General features: G+C 37.6%; 1 protein-coding gene across 1 annotated transcript; it reads left to right on the forward strand.

The window, feature by feature from the left end:
- The first annotated feature begins 995 nt into the window (after positions 1-995).
- On the forward strand, positions 996-3,960 carry LOC110582499 (cytoskeleton-associated protein 2-like). Its single transcript, XM_021692532.1, has one exon. It carries the CDS (start codon positions 1,030-1,032, stop codon positions 3,073-3,075), a length of 2,046 nt encoding a protein of 681 aa, XP_021548207.1. The 5' UTR covers positions 996-1,029; the 3' UTR covers positions 3,076-3,960.
- Positions 3,961-17,460: the final 13,500 nt, after the last annotated feature.

A 17,460-nucleotide genomic window follows, 5' to 3' on the forward strand; every position in this document is an offset into this window, starting at 1 on the left:
CTACTCCAATCCATCTCAGCTCATTGGATGATCTAAGAATGGTAATTCTGGCCTTTGTGAGTTTTAACCCAAATACTCCTGAACGGAATATTTTCTTGGCTTGGCTTGGCTTGGAGGCCAGAGCCCTCATGTGAGTACTAACAGTAACATTAGTTGGTTTAAGCTAAACTGACACTTGTAATTTATCAACCAACATTAGATTTGTCTAAGCTTTTTTCCAAGTGTCAGAGAACATTTTTAAGAACCTGTAATAAATAAAACACCAGAGTTGAGCCAGAAAAAAAGAATACCCTTGGTGTAGTGGTAGCTAGAAATGGGACAGTTATGAGGGTAGTACAATTGATTGTAGAACACAAATGAACTGACACTTCTGACATGGTATTGAATAACTTCCAGTCTCAATTCTTAACACAATTTAGACTCTATAAATAAAATTATTCCATGCAGTTGAACGCAAAATGTTTTTTATTTCTAATTTTATTTTACTTCATCATTTTATTTTTAAAACCACTTAATTGAGGGACACCTGGGTGGCTCAGTTGGTTAAGTGTCTGCCTTCAGCTCGGGTCATGATCCCAGGGTCCTGGGATCGAGTCCCATGTCTGGTTCCCTGCTCAGCGGGGAGCCTGCTTCTCCCTCTGCCTGCAGCTCGCCCTGCTTGTGCTCTCTCTCTCTCTGTCTGACAAATGAATAAATAAAATCTTTTTAAAAAATAAAAAAATAAAACCACTTAATTGAGATATGATTGACATATAAAAAGCTGTACCTATTTAATGTATATACATTACTACTTTCTTCATCATTATATAATGATGAGCTTGGGCATAAATATATATCCACGAAACCTTCATCATTATCAAAGCCGTAGACATATCCACCACCTTCCAAAGTTTGCTCCTGCCCCTTTATTACTAATTAATTAATTTTTTGGTGGTAAGAACACTTAACATAGTATCTGCTCTTTTAGAAAATTTTAAGTAGCAGTCCGGGGCTGCGGGAGCCGAGACGCATCCCCGTCGGGTAGCAGCCATGAGCACCCCAGCCGTGCCCCAGGACCTGCAGCTGCCCCCGAGCCAGAGGGCTCAGCCCGCGTTCAGAGAACAAAGAAGACAAAAACTCAAGGAACATATGTTAAAAAGAAAAACTTTTTTTGCATACAAACAGGAAAATCACATACCCAGTAGCAGAGACCAGAAAGTGATGAACTCTGAGGGCCAAGTCCACGAAGAGACAAAAGTTCTGAAATTTAAAACAAAAATGGCTGGTAAAGAAAATGTCAGTAGACCTCCTGGGAACAAAAATCATGTAACAATGGGAAAAAATTGTATTCCTTTAAGACCTTCTAATGAATTAACCAGTTCAACAATAGCAGTTGACACACATAATTTTGAGGATAATAATCAAATGGGACAGTCCATACCAATTAAAGATGACCCTCAAAGTCAACACATGACATTAAGCCAAGTGTTTCATCTTAAAAACAACAATAAAAAGAAACAAATATCCACAGAAAAACCAAAGCAAGATGCTAACATGTCCAAGAAGCTTGTGCTCGGGTCTTACCGTGGCCAAATTGTTCAGTCTAAGATTAATTCATTTAGAAAGCCCCTCCCAGTCAGAGATGAGAGTTCTGCAACAACGAGGAAGCCTTCAGCTGCTGTCCCTAAAGACCCAGAGCCTCCACCCACAGACACTCGCAGTACAACAGTGGGAAGTGATAGAGCCCCAAACGTGGTGACCACCACGAAACTTGGGAGCACTGCAGCTCAGGACAGACAGCTGGTGCGGCCTCCTATCAGAAGTCACCGCGACAGTGCTCAGGACGCTGTGAAACTGGGCATCGGGCAAGCCACTGCCAATGTTACAATCCGGAAGGGGCCTCGGGAGAAAGAATTACTGCAACCAAACACGGTTTCATCTAGTGCCAAAACCAGTTCTCAGGCTGTAGAGAGAAAGAAGACACTGTCAAGAAGCCTGACCTCTGAAACTGTAGCCAGGCCTGCTTTGTCTTCTAACACCAAACTGGTACAGAAATCAAAAAGCATTGACCCTCGCAGACACACTATAGCAAAAGCAACTCTTGATAGATCGGCTCAGCCCAAAGAAACTGCAGAAGAGAGAAAAGTTCGTCTGGGTGAGTGGAAAGCTGGTAAAAGAAAAGTGCTGAAAAGGCCTCCTAGCTCAGTGGTTACCCAGCCTGAGCCTGAAGGGCAAAACGAAAACTCAGTTGGGTCCTTTTGGACGACCATGGTAGAAGAAGATGAACAAAGATTATTTACTGAAAAAGTAAACAAGACATTTTCAGAATGCCTAAACCTGATTAATGAGGGGTGCCCAAAAGAAGAAATATTGGTCATACTGAATGACCTGATTAAAAATATTCCAGATGCCAAAAAACTTGTTAAATATTGGATATGCCTTGCACGTATTGAACCACTCACAAGTCCTATTGAAAATATTATCACAATCTATGAGAAAGCTATTCTGGCAGGGGCTCAGCCTATTGAAGAGATGCGACATGCAATTGCAGATATTCTAACAATGAAGAGTCAAGAAAAAGTGAAATATGGAGAAAGTATTGAGGCTTGTGCAACTAAGGAATACATCCAAGAAGTTGACAGTGAAGATATCGGTGTTAATCTAGAGTCAGGAAGAGCAGAAATGGAAAAGAAACCTAGAAATGTGGTATTTCAAGATGGTGAAAAAGAAGAAGATGACAAAACAAAGGATCCAACCAATGATGTTAAAACCCCCAGTACAGAAACCAGGGGCAGTTGCTTAATTAAATATAATGTGTCTACTACACCATACCTACAAAGTGTAAAGAAGAAGATCCAGTTTGACAACACAGATACTACATTTAAAGAGCTAAAGTTTCTAACACCAGTTAGACGTTCTCGACGTATTCAAGAGAAGACTTCTAAATTGCCAGATATGTTAAAAGACCATTATCCATGCGTGTCATCACTGGAGCAGTTAACAGAGTTAGGAGGTGAAACTGATGCTTTTGTATGCCGTCCGAATGCAGCGCTATGCCCCATGTACTCAGAGCCTGGAACAGCACAAGAGAAATAAAGTGATGATAAGGAACGGGGCTCCTGTTTTTCCTGGGGGCTTTTGTTTGCTTTTGTATCTTTGTATGTCTCCTAGGAGTTGGCCAAGTACCTAAGTATTCATGGCAGTGCGCTCTTCTACTGATGTTCACATTATAGCAGGAATTGCCTTCTGTGTAGCAGAAAGCTAATCCTACCTTGTCAATCTCAGCAGAGGGAGTTCCTAAGAAAGGTAAATTTTGTCAAGTAGTTTACTATGTTCCTTGAATATAAACAGGTTTGATCATAATGTTGGCTTGTTCACTTTTAATAGTCTTAAATTGTTAGTCATTATATATAAGTAATGCGGCAGACAGAATACTGACTTTTTTTGCCTTTCCTTAATTTTGGATCAGTAGGAAAGTCGATAATTGTGATGTGATGACCCCTTTCAAAAGTGAAGACATGGAAGATGTAGCTTGCTTTTCCACCCAATTCTTGTTACCCGGGCTGCTGTGGTCTCTTGTGCTTTGGCTCTTCACTATCACTTTCCATCAATGCTAGTGAGTCTTTGGTCTCTGTTGGCTTCTTTTTTATTGTAGCTGAGGTCACCACAAACAATGATTAACTAAATGCCCCATTTCTAAGAGGAAATACTTTGTAGTAAAAAAGAAAATGTGCCAAACGCAGTGGGTATTTGAAACTTTAAATCTGAGTTTCTTTCTTTAGTTCCTTTTGTAACTTGGCTGTCTAAAATGTTAAAACTTTAACTTTCCTCATTTCATTTGATATAGTTGTAGACTATTAGAATGGAATTAGAGAAGGAATATATAATGTCATTCTCATTTAGGTAGTATTTTTTAAAGAACTAATATAAAATATAATAAAAACTTTACTGTTAAGTCTATGTCCCTTGAAACATGATAGTTATACAGTTTCTTCTCCCCACACAATAAGTATCACCCCTAAAATTGTTTTATAAGTCTCCGAACTAATACCTAAATACATCCTCTACCAATTCTATAGTTTCAAAGATTCAATAGTTTTAAAACTGTGTGTAATATAAATGTGCTTGAAAATCACAGTCATGTTCACTCATTCCATTTGTTTAATAGCACCTATCTTTGTTCTGTTGTCTTATGCTCTAGAGAGGAGTTTTATTCTTTTACAAACTGTGTTCCTAATATTTATAAATAAATATATCTGTATTAAAAAAAAAAAAAAAGAAAATTTTAAGTATACAGTACAGTATTGCGAGCTATTGGCACTATGCTGTATAGCAGTATATCCCCAGAACTTACTTTGCATAATGGAAACTTTGTGCCTTGTGACTATCACTTTCTCATTTACCTCTTCTCTACACTCCTTGGCAATCACCATTCCACTGTCTGCTTTTATGAGTTTGACTATTTTAGGTTCCACATGCAAGTGAGATTATATAGTATTTGCCTTTCCGTGTTTGGCTTATTTCACTTAACGTAATGGCCTCCACATCCATCCATGTTGTTGCAAATGACAGGATTTCTTTCTTTTTAAGGCTGAATAATATTCCATTGCATGTATATACCACATTTTTTAATCCATTTATTTATGGATTGATTGACAATTAGATTGTTTCCATATCTTGGCTATTGTGAATAATGTTGAAGTGAACAGGAGATTACAGGTATCTTGTCAAGATCCTACTTTTATTTCCTTTGGATAAATACCCATAAGTGGTACCGCTGGATCACAATAATAATTCCATTTTTAACCTTTTGAGGAAGTTCCATACTGTTTTCCATAGTGACTGTACCAATTTTCATTCCCACCAACAGTATACCTGGGTTCCCTTTTCTTCACATATTTGCCAACACTTCTTATGTATTTTTTTTTTTATAATAGTCATCCTGACAGGTGCAAAGTGAGATCTCATTGTGGTTTGGATTTGTATTTCCCTGATGATAAGTCATGTTGAGCATACTTTGGCCATTTTACTATTAATTCTTCGGAGAAATGTCTGTTCATATCCTTTGCCTGCTTTTTAATCAGGTTATTTTTTGAGTTGTAGGAGTTATTTCTATATTTTGGGTATTAACCCTTTATCACATAAGTGGTTTGCAAATATTTTCTCCCACTCCATAGATTGCCTTTTTATTTTCTTGATTGTTTCTATTGCTGTGCAGAAGCTTTTTAGTTTGATGTACTCCCACTTATTTATTTTTACTTTTTTTGGTTCGTGCTTTTGGTGCCAGATCCAAGAAATCATTGCCAAGACAAATGACACGAAGCTTTTCTTCTATGTCTTTTTCTAGGAATTTTACAGTTTCAGGTCTTACGTTTAAGTTGAATTGATACTTGTGTATGATATAAGATAAAGGTCCAATTCCATTCTTTTGCATGTGGATACCTGATTCTCACAATGATGTTTATTGAAGAGAATACTTTTTCCCCATTTTGTATTCTTGGCACTTTTATCAAAGATTAGTTGACATATATGCATGAGTTTATGTCTGCGCTCTCTCTTCTGTTTTGATGGTTTGTGTGTTCTTTTTCTTGCCAGGCCCTGGCCTGGTGCTGAGATGGGCCTGATGCCTAGGTCCTATTTCTCCATCTTGTTCTATTTAAATGCACAGATATAATCTGTCTCTTACTACCTCTCTAGTAGCAATTCTTCCTATATAGACTCAGACATTATATATCGTAACTCATTAGCCTGCATTCTACTTTCCTAAGCACATTTTAAAATTTTAACAATAATTTCTACTCAATCTTCAACTTGAGCTTTTTGAGCAGTTGCAGCACAGTGGAAGTCTGTTTCCTTCAGTGGCTCATTCTTGTGCACTTTGTGCCCTGGCTTCAGAAATATAATTAAATATTGTATGGTCTCGGAGTACTTTCCTCTAACCACCCAAAAGTCAAGATTTAAGCAGAAGCTTAATGCAGTCCATCTTCTCACTTTATATTTTCAAAGTCCTTCTGCTAGAAAGGCTCAAAGGGCCATACCCTAGTCCACAGAGTCCTCCAATTATATTAGATTCATTGTTCTGAACTTGAAGTATGAGAAGGAGTTTCTTTGAGACCTGTATTACCCAGGGTGACAGTGAAATGAAAAGACTGCCTGAATACTATTTAAAGATTTATTTTATACTCTATTTTGCTGGAGGTGCTCCATTATACTTTGTCTATACAATACAATCTATATCTAATGTGGACAAATTATGTCTATACAACAATGTTCTAGGCTGGTTTAGGAGATGTACACACAAACTATTTTTAGCATTTGTTTTAATGTATTGATCGCATTCTTTGATTACTATAATAGGACAGTTTGATCTTTTCTGTAGTTGGATATGTTCTCACATAGCCTAGCCTCATAGATACTCTTCAAGTGTATAATTTTGTAATTTTATAAATCAGAGCCCCCTGGCTGGTCTCCGTACACATTACACTGTGGCATAGGAGATGTGTACCTATTCCAAGAGACTCTGGGTCAAATTTTTTTTTATAGGCTAGAATGCCCCATTAATACCATACATGTAACTATTTGACCAGTTTTTGGTAGGTTGGAGTAATAAACTATGACTTAAGTAAGCCTTATCAAGGTATCTGTGAACCTTTCTCAAAAATAGGCGTTTCAGAGAATTGCAGCTAATAGAGCATGTAATTTTTTTTTTTAAAGATTTTATTTATTTGACAGAGAGACACAGCGAAAGAGGGAACACAAGCAGAGGGAGTGGGAGAGGGAGAAGCAGGCTTCCCGCTGAGCAGGGAGCCCTATGTGGGGCTCGATCCCAGGACCCTGGGATCATGACCTGAGCCGAAGGCAGACGCTTAACGACTGAGCCACCCAGGTGCCCCTAGAGCATGTAATATTTAAGTTCCTGTGATAATTGTTTATTTAAAAATGAAAATTTGTGATTTAATGTTTTATTAGAGGGTTGAGAGAAAGAGAGATATCTGACTATTCCTCCTATCTAAAATGAAACGATGGGGGCACCTGGGTGGCTCAGTCGTTAGGTGTCTGCCTTCAGCTCGGGTCATGGTCCCAGGGTCCTGGGATTGAGCCCCGCGTTGGGCTCCCTGCTCTGCGGGAAGCCTGCTTCTCCCTCTCCCACTCCCCCTGCCTGTGTTCTCTCTCTCGCTGTCTCTCTGTCAAATAAATAAATAAAATCTTTAAAAAAATAAAATAAAATGAGATGATGGACTTAGTATGGATGTTTCACTGCCAATTATACCTGCCTTAGAGAAGTTATACCAAGGGCCAATGTATTTTCTCTCCTTGAAACACATGTCTAGTTTTGAGAAAAGTTTGGAGAGCCACATCTACTCTAATATATAAAAGAGGGAGATATATACTGAGTAGAAGGCTGGAATCAAAGTGCTGATACCTGAATGTAAAGTAATATTTTTTAATGTTAAGACAAAAGAGAATAGAATAACACTGGACTAGGCTCTCATTCTGTTGGTAACTTTAAATGTCTGCCTTACAGCATTTAGAAAAATGCCTGTTTAGAAAAACAAAACAAAACAAAAATTAAGTCTAATCAGAGAGAGAAGCCATTTCCAAATTGGCAAGTATTTACATACACATACACAGTATCGTCTTTCTTGGTATGCCCTTCCTCTTCCTTCCAGAGCCGGCAGCATCCACATGGCTAATTGCTTTTAAGATTCCAGTCAAATATGACCCTACTATGAGGCATTTTCCAAAGTTAAAATGTTTTTCCAACAGGGCTCTCATTGGATCCTGCATGCATCTTTCCAATAACCTTGATTGCTTAATTGTTTTATTATGGTGTCTACACATGGCTTGAGATTTGTGTGGTAAATGAACGAGTCAAGCTTATCAAGTACTCTTTGAAGGCCATGTGATTGGACGGGTGGTGGGGGAGGCACCTCACTTTAGAATCACTTAACATTGTCACATGATGAATCAAATTATAGAATACATCCAAGCTTAAATTTTAAACAGACACTATCACTTTCAGCAAAAGTGGGAATCAACAGGAATGACTCTACCAAAGACTTTGTAGGAGCAGAATAAGAAAAAAGATATTCTTTCATAAGCAGGAAGAATATTGTTCGTGGAATGACTATGATTATTTTTTCCATTCATCTACATAACGCCATGTCTTAGCCGCATGCTTTCCAATGGGCCTTGATGCTGGCTTCTCCGTGTTTCCTCTCTGTGTAATGTGGTCTCCCCCCAGGTCAAATTATCTGCTGCAGGGAGGCTCTCATGCTCTTTATGGCAGCATTTGCATATTTTTTTCATTTCCATAGAAACATCTTCACTGACTCAGAACCGCCTCTGTCCTCTTAAGACAGAGATATTTATCTTTCAAACAGTGAGCTATGTGTGACATAAGACGGGCAGGACTGCTTCCCTGTAGGCCTCACCTTGTAAGACTCTCCTTTTTAGAGGAATTTATGATGGTCTGCCTTTAGGTTATTTATTTATATTTTGCTCCATGACCGCTTTTCCAGTAATGAGTTTAAATATAGGCAACATAAACCCATCTGGAAATAAAATTATGCACTAGCTTCACGACAAAAGATAATTACATTATAATCAAGCTGTCATTTTTGGAGATAGTAGAAGATGAAGCATGCTATAAACTGACATGTAGAGTGTATAGATTGTTCTTTCAAATAGTCTCCACGGTGGCTGGGACCACAAAGATTCCTAGTGCATAATATCAGACTTTGTAACTGGAAATTTTCTGGGAGTGGCCAAACATTTAGTTTCTGAGAGTAATGGCTACTAACACTCAGAGGGCTAACGGCTGGGATCAGAATTTCTGTGCTCTGGCTTAGACCTCAGCTTGGCTCCACTAAAACCACTTGGGTTGTGTCCAGTTTCCAAGCCTGAGCCTTCATTTTATCGTTTTGTGAAACTTGTCTTTATTCTTTGGTTGCTCTTTTATTTAGGTTGATAGGAGCTGGACACTGGGATCTTTCTGACATGTTTAAACAGAATGTGGAGAGTTGGCTGACATGGCAGAAACTGGTATTTTTAGGAACAAGAGAAGACTGTCATCGAAGTTACTTTTCACCACTCTGAGTTCAAGTTGTCTTTTGCAACGTGAGATGGGTCACTGATTTTTCATGGATGGGAGAACTTTTCTTCTTCCTTGAGCTCTAGATAGGCACTCTGATAAAAGGATGCAGACTACCTCCAGCCATGTATTTGGCTAGGCCATCGGGAAAGGAAGAACAGCATAACTGAGATGGGAATGGAACAGAACACTTGCCAGAAAAGGCATGCCTAATACTTGTCCTCTGTCACTGCTTCCGCCACAGTAGAGAGTCCATCATCTCAAAGCAAATATACTACCCAAAGTGTCCCAGGAAAGTAGGCTTCTAGACACCACCATTTCCCAAAGGGATTGGACAACACCTAAACTAGGACAGCATGATGCCATTGACCTCCTGGGACTCCGTAAGCCCTTGGCCACTGCCGACTGAAGAGTCATTGACTTTAAGTCACTTCTTTGTGTTTCCCAGCTTCTCTGAACACTAAGCACTGATTTTGTCAATTTGTACTCAACTTCCCCACCCTTAACCCTCACCCTTATTCCTTGGGGAATCCTGAAGAAGGCCAGCAGTACCTTACTGCTCCAGGTGTGGTCTTCAGACCATCAGTATCAGCATCATCTGGGAGTTTGTTAGAAATGCAGAATATGAACCCAGTTTCACATCTCCCCAGAATCAGAATCTGCATTTTCACAAAATTGTAATTTATATACACATTGAAGTTTGAGATGCATTATAATTAGTATGTTCAATCTTTTTTGTGCAAAATATTTGATTCAGTGGATCCTGGAAACACAGTCTATAAGTAAGCAATCTATAGATCCTGTGAGAATTAATGATGGAATGATATACAAAACCTTAACTGAAAACAAAATGAGAATGAACAGAATGGCTGTGAAGAGTATGATTTGCCTTGTGGTTTCTTCATCATCAGGTATAGACTAGGATCCATCAGAAAATCAGGGGAAAGAAAGAAGGTAGGAAGGAAGGAAGACCCATCTGTCCTTCCTCCAGAAGGAAACTTCTCTTTTAAAGTGAAATTTTATAAACATCACAGAGAAACGTCGTCATGTGTGGGACATCTGATTCTATGTTTGCTAAAGATCAGATATGGGTCTGTCTTAGACTCTGCTAAAAGAAATTATACAACATATTAATGCGTTGTGGAAATCTTTCCTTAAGCTGGCTCCACACATTAACCTTGAACATGATGTTTCAGAGGGTTAAAATAGGCAGGAAGTTAAAGAAAGCGAACAATTTAATTAGAAAATGGGCAAGAGACCTGAACACACATTTCATTGAAGAAAATATGGAAAACAAGTAAATAGGTGTTCAACATCATTAGCCATCAGGGAAATATAAATTAAAACAATGATGAAATGTCACTACAATGCACCTATCAGAATGACTAAAATTAAAAAGAAAAAAAAAAAAGTAACAACACAAAATGCTGACCAAAATGTGGATGTTGAGAATGTAAAATGGTATAGCCACTCTGGAAAACAGTTTGGAAATTTCTTAAAAGCTAAACATATACTTCTCATAAAACCCATGATCAATTTCACCCTAGGCATTTATCCCAGAGAAATGAAAACTTCATGCTTAAAACCTGGCCCTACTGAGACCCAGTGTACCTACCAGGAAAGGGGGCAGGTAGGGTGTCTGGCCTACCCCTCTCTAGCTTTATTTCTACCTATTAAAGTTCTGCCCATCTTTAAAAAACATAAAGTAAAATAGGGATGAAGGACAGAGTCATACATACCTGCTCTCCACCGGAGAAGCTACCAGAATTAAGGTTTCTATATTAACACGGAATGGCAAGCAACATTGCTGAGAAATAGGATTTTGATTACTGTTTGGTATTCATCAATGTCTTTTTCTATTTTAGTAATCTATATTGAGGTTTGGGTTGTAATGAAAAATAAACTGAAATGATAAAAGAGAAAGAGGGAGGCAGATTGGGTGAGGTAAGAATGTGAGATTTGAAAGCAAAGTCATTTAGACTGAAAGAAGTCCAAGGCAACACTCAGTGATTAAATACCCACCCCCCACACACTTACCTATAGAAATAGATTGTGTGCTAACCCCATGCCTCAGATCATGGAACATATCATTGAGTTATGGGCAGGGTCCTGATGCTGTCTCAGTGCCCCGTCCAGATTTCCGTTCTCTCTGACATCTCTCCCCTTTGGGAATACTATGAAATAATATCTAATGTTTATTGTGCACTTACTATATTTCAGACCTTGATTTTAACACTTTATGTGTATTAAATCATTTGTACCCAAGTACAAGAGAGGTTTCAGAACCTGTGGTCTTAACCACTGATTTGTACAGCTGGTCTAGGTAGGCTACATAAGAATATATTGTGAGATTTTGGTTAGGATCATGGTTACGGGGGAGAAACGAGACAGGGTAGGGAGTATAGTATATTAACAAGCTGGATTCAGCCTGCTCCCCTGGCTATGTGGAGCCCAAATCCGATAAAAACCAACTAGAGGAACTTTTCAAATAACTCCATCTCTGGTTTATTCTAATTAAGGCCCAGGGAAGCCACACTTACATGGATGGGTTCAATAGTAGGCAAGCTGGAACTAAAGAGGTACAATAGTGGTTAAGAGAAATGAATCAGATGTGGGTTCAGATCCATGTCCGTCACTGGCCACCAATGAGACTCCTCTGCCTCTGTTTCCTCATTTGTCAAATGTGGCATCCATGTCATAAACCTGTGGTAGAGATTAAATTAGTTAATAATCAATTCTTGAAACATGACAAGCATTTAATGTTAATTAATATAAATATTGTTATTATGCACAGCAGGAAATATGCCCAATTTATGTTTGAATTTGAATTTAGTCTGTTTTCAGTTACAGACATAAGTCCTAGCTCTACCACTTACTGAACCTATGAACAAACCCCCTGAACTTTAGCTTCCTCTTCTTTTAAGTGGTGATAATACCTACTCCATAAAGTAAGAATAAAAAGAGATAACATATATAAATTACCTGGCACACAAGTGAGCACCTAAATATTATAAAAAAAATCAAAGCATACAACAATAGCTAATATTCTTCATGTGTCAGCTCCAGATACTCAACTAATTAGATAAGACACTTATCAGGATAATTGAATAAATTTTATTTTTGGACCTCATTAAACTAAAAGTCCCTTTCTATCTTATAAATTGAACTTTTGGAAGATGATCCATTTGAATTGCAATTAGATAGCAGTCGTCTAAATAATTAAACAATAGGGTATCTATGTATAGCAACTATTAGACGGTTTTTCTCTATTTTAAAGACTTGTGGGTGCATGCTATGCAAATGGATTTTCAGGGATTTTTTATTAGCATAAATAGACTGAAATTTAAGTAACTCAAGCAGCACAGACAGTGTGAGTCATAGTATTTTCATTTTTTCTCAAATGTCTTGAGTTCTATGACAGCCGTATTTCAGGAACCTGGTAACAATGGGGCCCTTGTAAAAGGATCCAGGAGATCTGAAAACATGTATTGCACAGAGTGTTTTTACCTCAGATACGCAGATGTGCCCTGAGGTACACCCTTTCCACCCACAGAGTTTCATGGAGATGAGACATATTTCCCCATTCTGCATGATATGCGGAACAGCAGGCTTGTTGGATGGGCTGGTAACTGTTCCTTCCTTGATACCAGGCAAAGGTACTTCAACTTAATTGATACTTCATAGTCAGTATTTCTCACTGCAGAGTTAAAATCATGACTGTGGTCAGTATCAGAAGTCAGAATCCAATAACAAATGACTCGTGATAAATCAAAATATAAAATGGACTGGGAATATACCTTCTTTGCATTATTTGGTCTTATCACCTTCTCATACAAACTGCAAAGAAACATTTGCCTTATGCGTTCTGAATTCATTTAGAGAAGAAATCTTTTGCAATTTCTCTCTCTCTCTCCCTCCCTCTCCCCCCCTTCCTTTCTCTCTCACTCGCTTGCTCTCCCCCCACACCCATTCCTTGACTCTGACCTGAAATCTCCACATGAGTGGCTTATTCTTTGTCACATGCACAGAGCTGTGGGTCTTTGTCACCTCTTCTACAGGTAGCTCACCCTAATTCCACTCCGGCAAATGCATGGGCAGCCATACCTTGAAACTTCTCTTCAGGCCCAAGTGTGTCAAGTCCAGTATCTTAGACTTGAAGATTTGTCTTTTTAATGGATTTCTGTTTCTCCTCTTTTCTCCCTCCTATTCCTCTTTGACTTACCAGCCAATGGGGAATAGGGGAAAGGGCATGGGTTATACTATTAGACCCAAGTTTGAATGCCAGCCCCATACTTCTGTGATTGTGCACAAATTACCCAACCTCTCCACACCTCTGTTTTCTCCACTGTGAAACAGTAATAATGTTACCGAGGTCAGAATAAGCAAATAGGAACTTTCCCCTGCTTTTCCAGACCCTTCTTCCCTTCCCTTGCATCTTCTCCACAAAAGCTCAGAGCTCCCTGATGTTTTCCTTTGTCTCTCAGTCATTTCTAGCTTAGTGTTGTTCTTTCAATCTGTCCTGGACTTTCTGGTTCACACTTCAACTCTGCACTCACTAGCTTTCAAGATTGTGTCCCTCAAATTTCTTCCATGCTTTGATAATCCTTTGCCCTGGATAAATTCAAACATCTGTTTACTCTGGGTTATTGAGTATTGATGACTCAAATCACATGATAGTACCTCACACTGATTTTTAGTGGTGATATCAGAGAATGTTGTATCATAACAACCCCTTTTATTGTGGGTAAGCCTTGACACACCTTGGCTGAAGCAAACTACCATTCCCTTCTTGAATCATTTGTCAGTATGACACAGCTGACATCCAGTTAGACTAGAAACAGATGTAGGAGGCACAGGAAAGATGGAGTTTTATAGTTTATCAAGTATTTCATAGTGGAACTTTATCTTTGTTTTAAAGATTTAAAAAAATTTATTCATTTGACAGAGAGTATAAGCAGGGGGAGTGGCAGGCAGAGGGAGAGGGAGAAGCAGGCTCCCCGCTAAGCAGGGAGCCTGATGTGGGCTCGATCCCAGGATTCTGTGATCATGACCCGAGCAGAAGGCAGATGCTTAACTGACTGAGCCACCTAGGTGCCCCCAGAACTTTAACAAAAAAATCTATTGACCATACTGATGACCCCCAAATTATTTTTACGTCAGTAGAGTTCTAAAAGTTTCCTGACAGTTCTTTCATTCTTTCTTTGCTGGCTGGCTCCTTACTTCAGTCTTCAGTCCTACAGCTCTTCTAATCTCCTGCTCTTCATAAGCAGCCAATCTACTCCAAACTGCATTCCTTAATTTTATTTTTTTTAAAGATTTTATTTATTTATTTGAGAGAAAGAGTGAGAGAGATCACGAGCAGGGGGGAAGGGTAGAGGGAGAAGCAGACTCCCCACTGAGCAGGGAGGCCGATGTGGAACTCGATCCCAGGACCTTGGGGTCATGACCTGAGCCGAAGGCAGACACTTAACCGACTGAGCCACCCAGGCATCCCTGCATTCCTTAATTTTAGCCATTCATGTAGGTTTGTAATGGTACCTATGTGAGTTTACTAAGGCTGTCATAAGAAAATACCATAGCCTGGGTGGTTTGAACAACAGAAATTTATTTTCTCATACTTCTGGAGGCTAGACATTCAAGATGAAGCTATCAGCAGGCTTGGGGTCTTCTTAAGCCTCTCTCATTGACTCGGAGATGGACACCTTCTTGCTGCTGTTTCATATGGTTGTCCCTCTGTGCACATACACCCCTTTGTGTCTCTCTGTGTGTCCTAATCTCCTCTTCTTATGAAGACACCAGTCAGATGGGATTAGGGCTTACCCTAACAACTCAATTTAATCATTTTTAAAGGCCCTATCTTCAAATAAAGTCATATCCTGTGGTACTGGGGGTTAGGGTGTCAACATATGAATTATGGGGGGGCATAATTCAGCCAATACAGTACCTCAATTTTTTATTTTGGGAGGACAGTTATCCCTCATGTTTCTGAACATTTTACAAACAGAGGCATTGACTGCCCTTTTATTCTGAACTATCTATTTAAGGATGCTTGGGTAGTGAATAGCCTTGGGAAATAGAGACAGTCTCTCCTGGGTTGTGATGCTTACTTTCCAGTACGAAAGATTCAAGTTCTCTAAGCTCAGAGTTCCTTAGTTATGATTCAAACAAACTGCATGAGCAGCATGTTTCCAATCTTAGGAGAGAATCATTCAGTCCTTTACCATTAAGTATAATGTTAGTTGTAGAGGAATGTTCCATCTATTCCTGTTTGCTGAGAATTTTTTAATTTTTTTAAATCAGGAATGGACTTTGAATTTTGTCAAATATTTTTCCTATGTCTATTGACGTGATTAGATTTTTCTTTTTTAGCCTGTTAATATGATGAACTACATTGATTTATATTCAAATGTTATACTTTTGGATATACCTTGCATTTCAGGGATAAACCTCACTCAGTCATGTTGTATTCTCCTTTTTTATATTACAGTGTTACATAGGTTAAAAAAGTTTTAGAAATTTGCATCTATACTAATAAGGGATATTATTTTTCTTGTGGCTTTGTCTAATTCTGGTATCACAATAATTCTGGCTTCATATAATAAATTGGGAAATATACCCTCCTCTTCAGTATTCTGTAAGAGTTTGTGTAAAATTAATATCACTTCTCTTAAATCCATAGTAGAATTCAAATTTCTCTGAGCCTGGAGTTTCCTTTGTAGTAAGATTTTTCACTGTAAAATTAGTTGTTTTAATAGATAAAAGTCTATTCAGGTTATCTATTTCTTCTGAATAAGCATGGGTAGCTTGTGTATTTTAAGAAATTTATACATTTAAGTTGTTAAATGTATTGACTTAAAGTTTATCATTAAATTCTTTTATTATTTTTAATATCTAGACTATTGATGTCACTCCACATTACTGATACTGGTAATTTGTGTCATTGCTTTTTTTTCTTGGTCATTCTGATTAAAGGTTGGTTAACTTTATTGAAATTAAAAAAAAAAAGCAGCTTTTGGTTTCACTTATTTTGTGCTATAAGTTCCCTCTCAATACTGCTTTAGTTGCATCCCACAAATTTCTATGTTGTTTTCATTTCCTTTTAGTTAAAAGTATTTTCTGATTTCCCTTTTCATATCATCTTTGTCTCATGAGTTATTTAGAAGTATGCCACTTAATTTCCAAATAATTAGGCGGATTTTCCAGATATCTGCCAGTTGTTGATTTCTAGTTTAATTCTATGTGGTCAGAGAACATACATTATATAAATTAAATCTTTTCAAATTTATTGGGATCTATTTTATATCTCAAAATATGATCTAGGGTGATAAATGTTCTGTGTGTACTTGAAAAGAATGTGAATGCTTGCTGTTTTTGTGTGTCATGCTCAGTAAATGGCAATTAGTTCATGTTGATAGATAGCACTCTTCAAGTTTTCTATATTCCTACTGATATTCTATGACTAATTAAGAGAGAGGTATTGAATTTTTTACTATAATTGTTATTTATTTTCTTTGCACTCTCTATTTTGGTTTTATGTATTCTGACTTCTGTTATTAGGTGCATAAAAGTTCAGGATCATTATGTCATCTTCATGAAATAACTATATATCATTAGGAAGTAATCATCTTTATCTCAGTAATATTCTTGGCTCTGATAAATACTTTGTTCAATATTAATAAAAACATTCCATTGCATCTTTCTTTTGAATCTTAGTAGCATGGTATATCTTTTTTATTTTTTCACTTTTAACCTATTTATGTCATCATATTTAAAGTGTGTTTCTCATAAACAGTATGTAGTTGGTTCTTGCCTTTTTATCCAATCAGTGACATATAATATAATTACTGATATGTTTGGGTTTAAATCTACCATCCTCTTGTTTTCTGTTTGTGCCATCTTTTATTTCCCCCCCCTTTTCCTTCCTTGGCTTTTTGATTAAGTGATCATGTCTTATAATTTCATTTTATTTTCTTTGTTATTTTATTAGCTATAGATCTTTTTATGTTATTTTAGTGGTTACTGTAGGGTTTATAATGTCCACCTTTAATATATCACATTCTACCTTTGAGTGATGCTATACTACTCTCCCTAAATTACAGAACCTCAGTAGTACTTTTGTTTTTCCTCTCATGGCCTTTATGGTATTGTCATTTGTTTTATATATGTTATAAACTCCACAATACATTGTTATTTTATTTTAAGTAGTAATTTTTGAAAGGTCTGAGATAATTAGAAGAATGTATTTTATACTTGCATAGTTACTAATTTTTTGTTATATCCAGAATTACTCTTGGATTATTTTCCTTATCATTTTCTTTTGCTTGAAGAGTTTCCTTTAATATCTCTGTTAGTGTAGGTCTGCTGAATTCTTTCAGCTTTTGTATGTC

Source organism: Neomonachus schauinslandi, chromosome 1 (genome assembly GCF_002201575.2).
Source record: "Neomonachus schauinslandi chromosome 1, ASM220157v2, whole genome shotgun sequence".
Taxonomy (NCBI): Eukaryota; Metazoa; Chordata; class Mammalia; order Carnivora; family Phocidae; genus Neomonachus; species Neomonachus schauinslandi.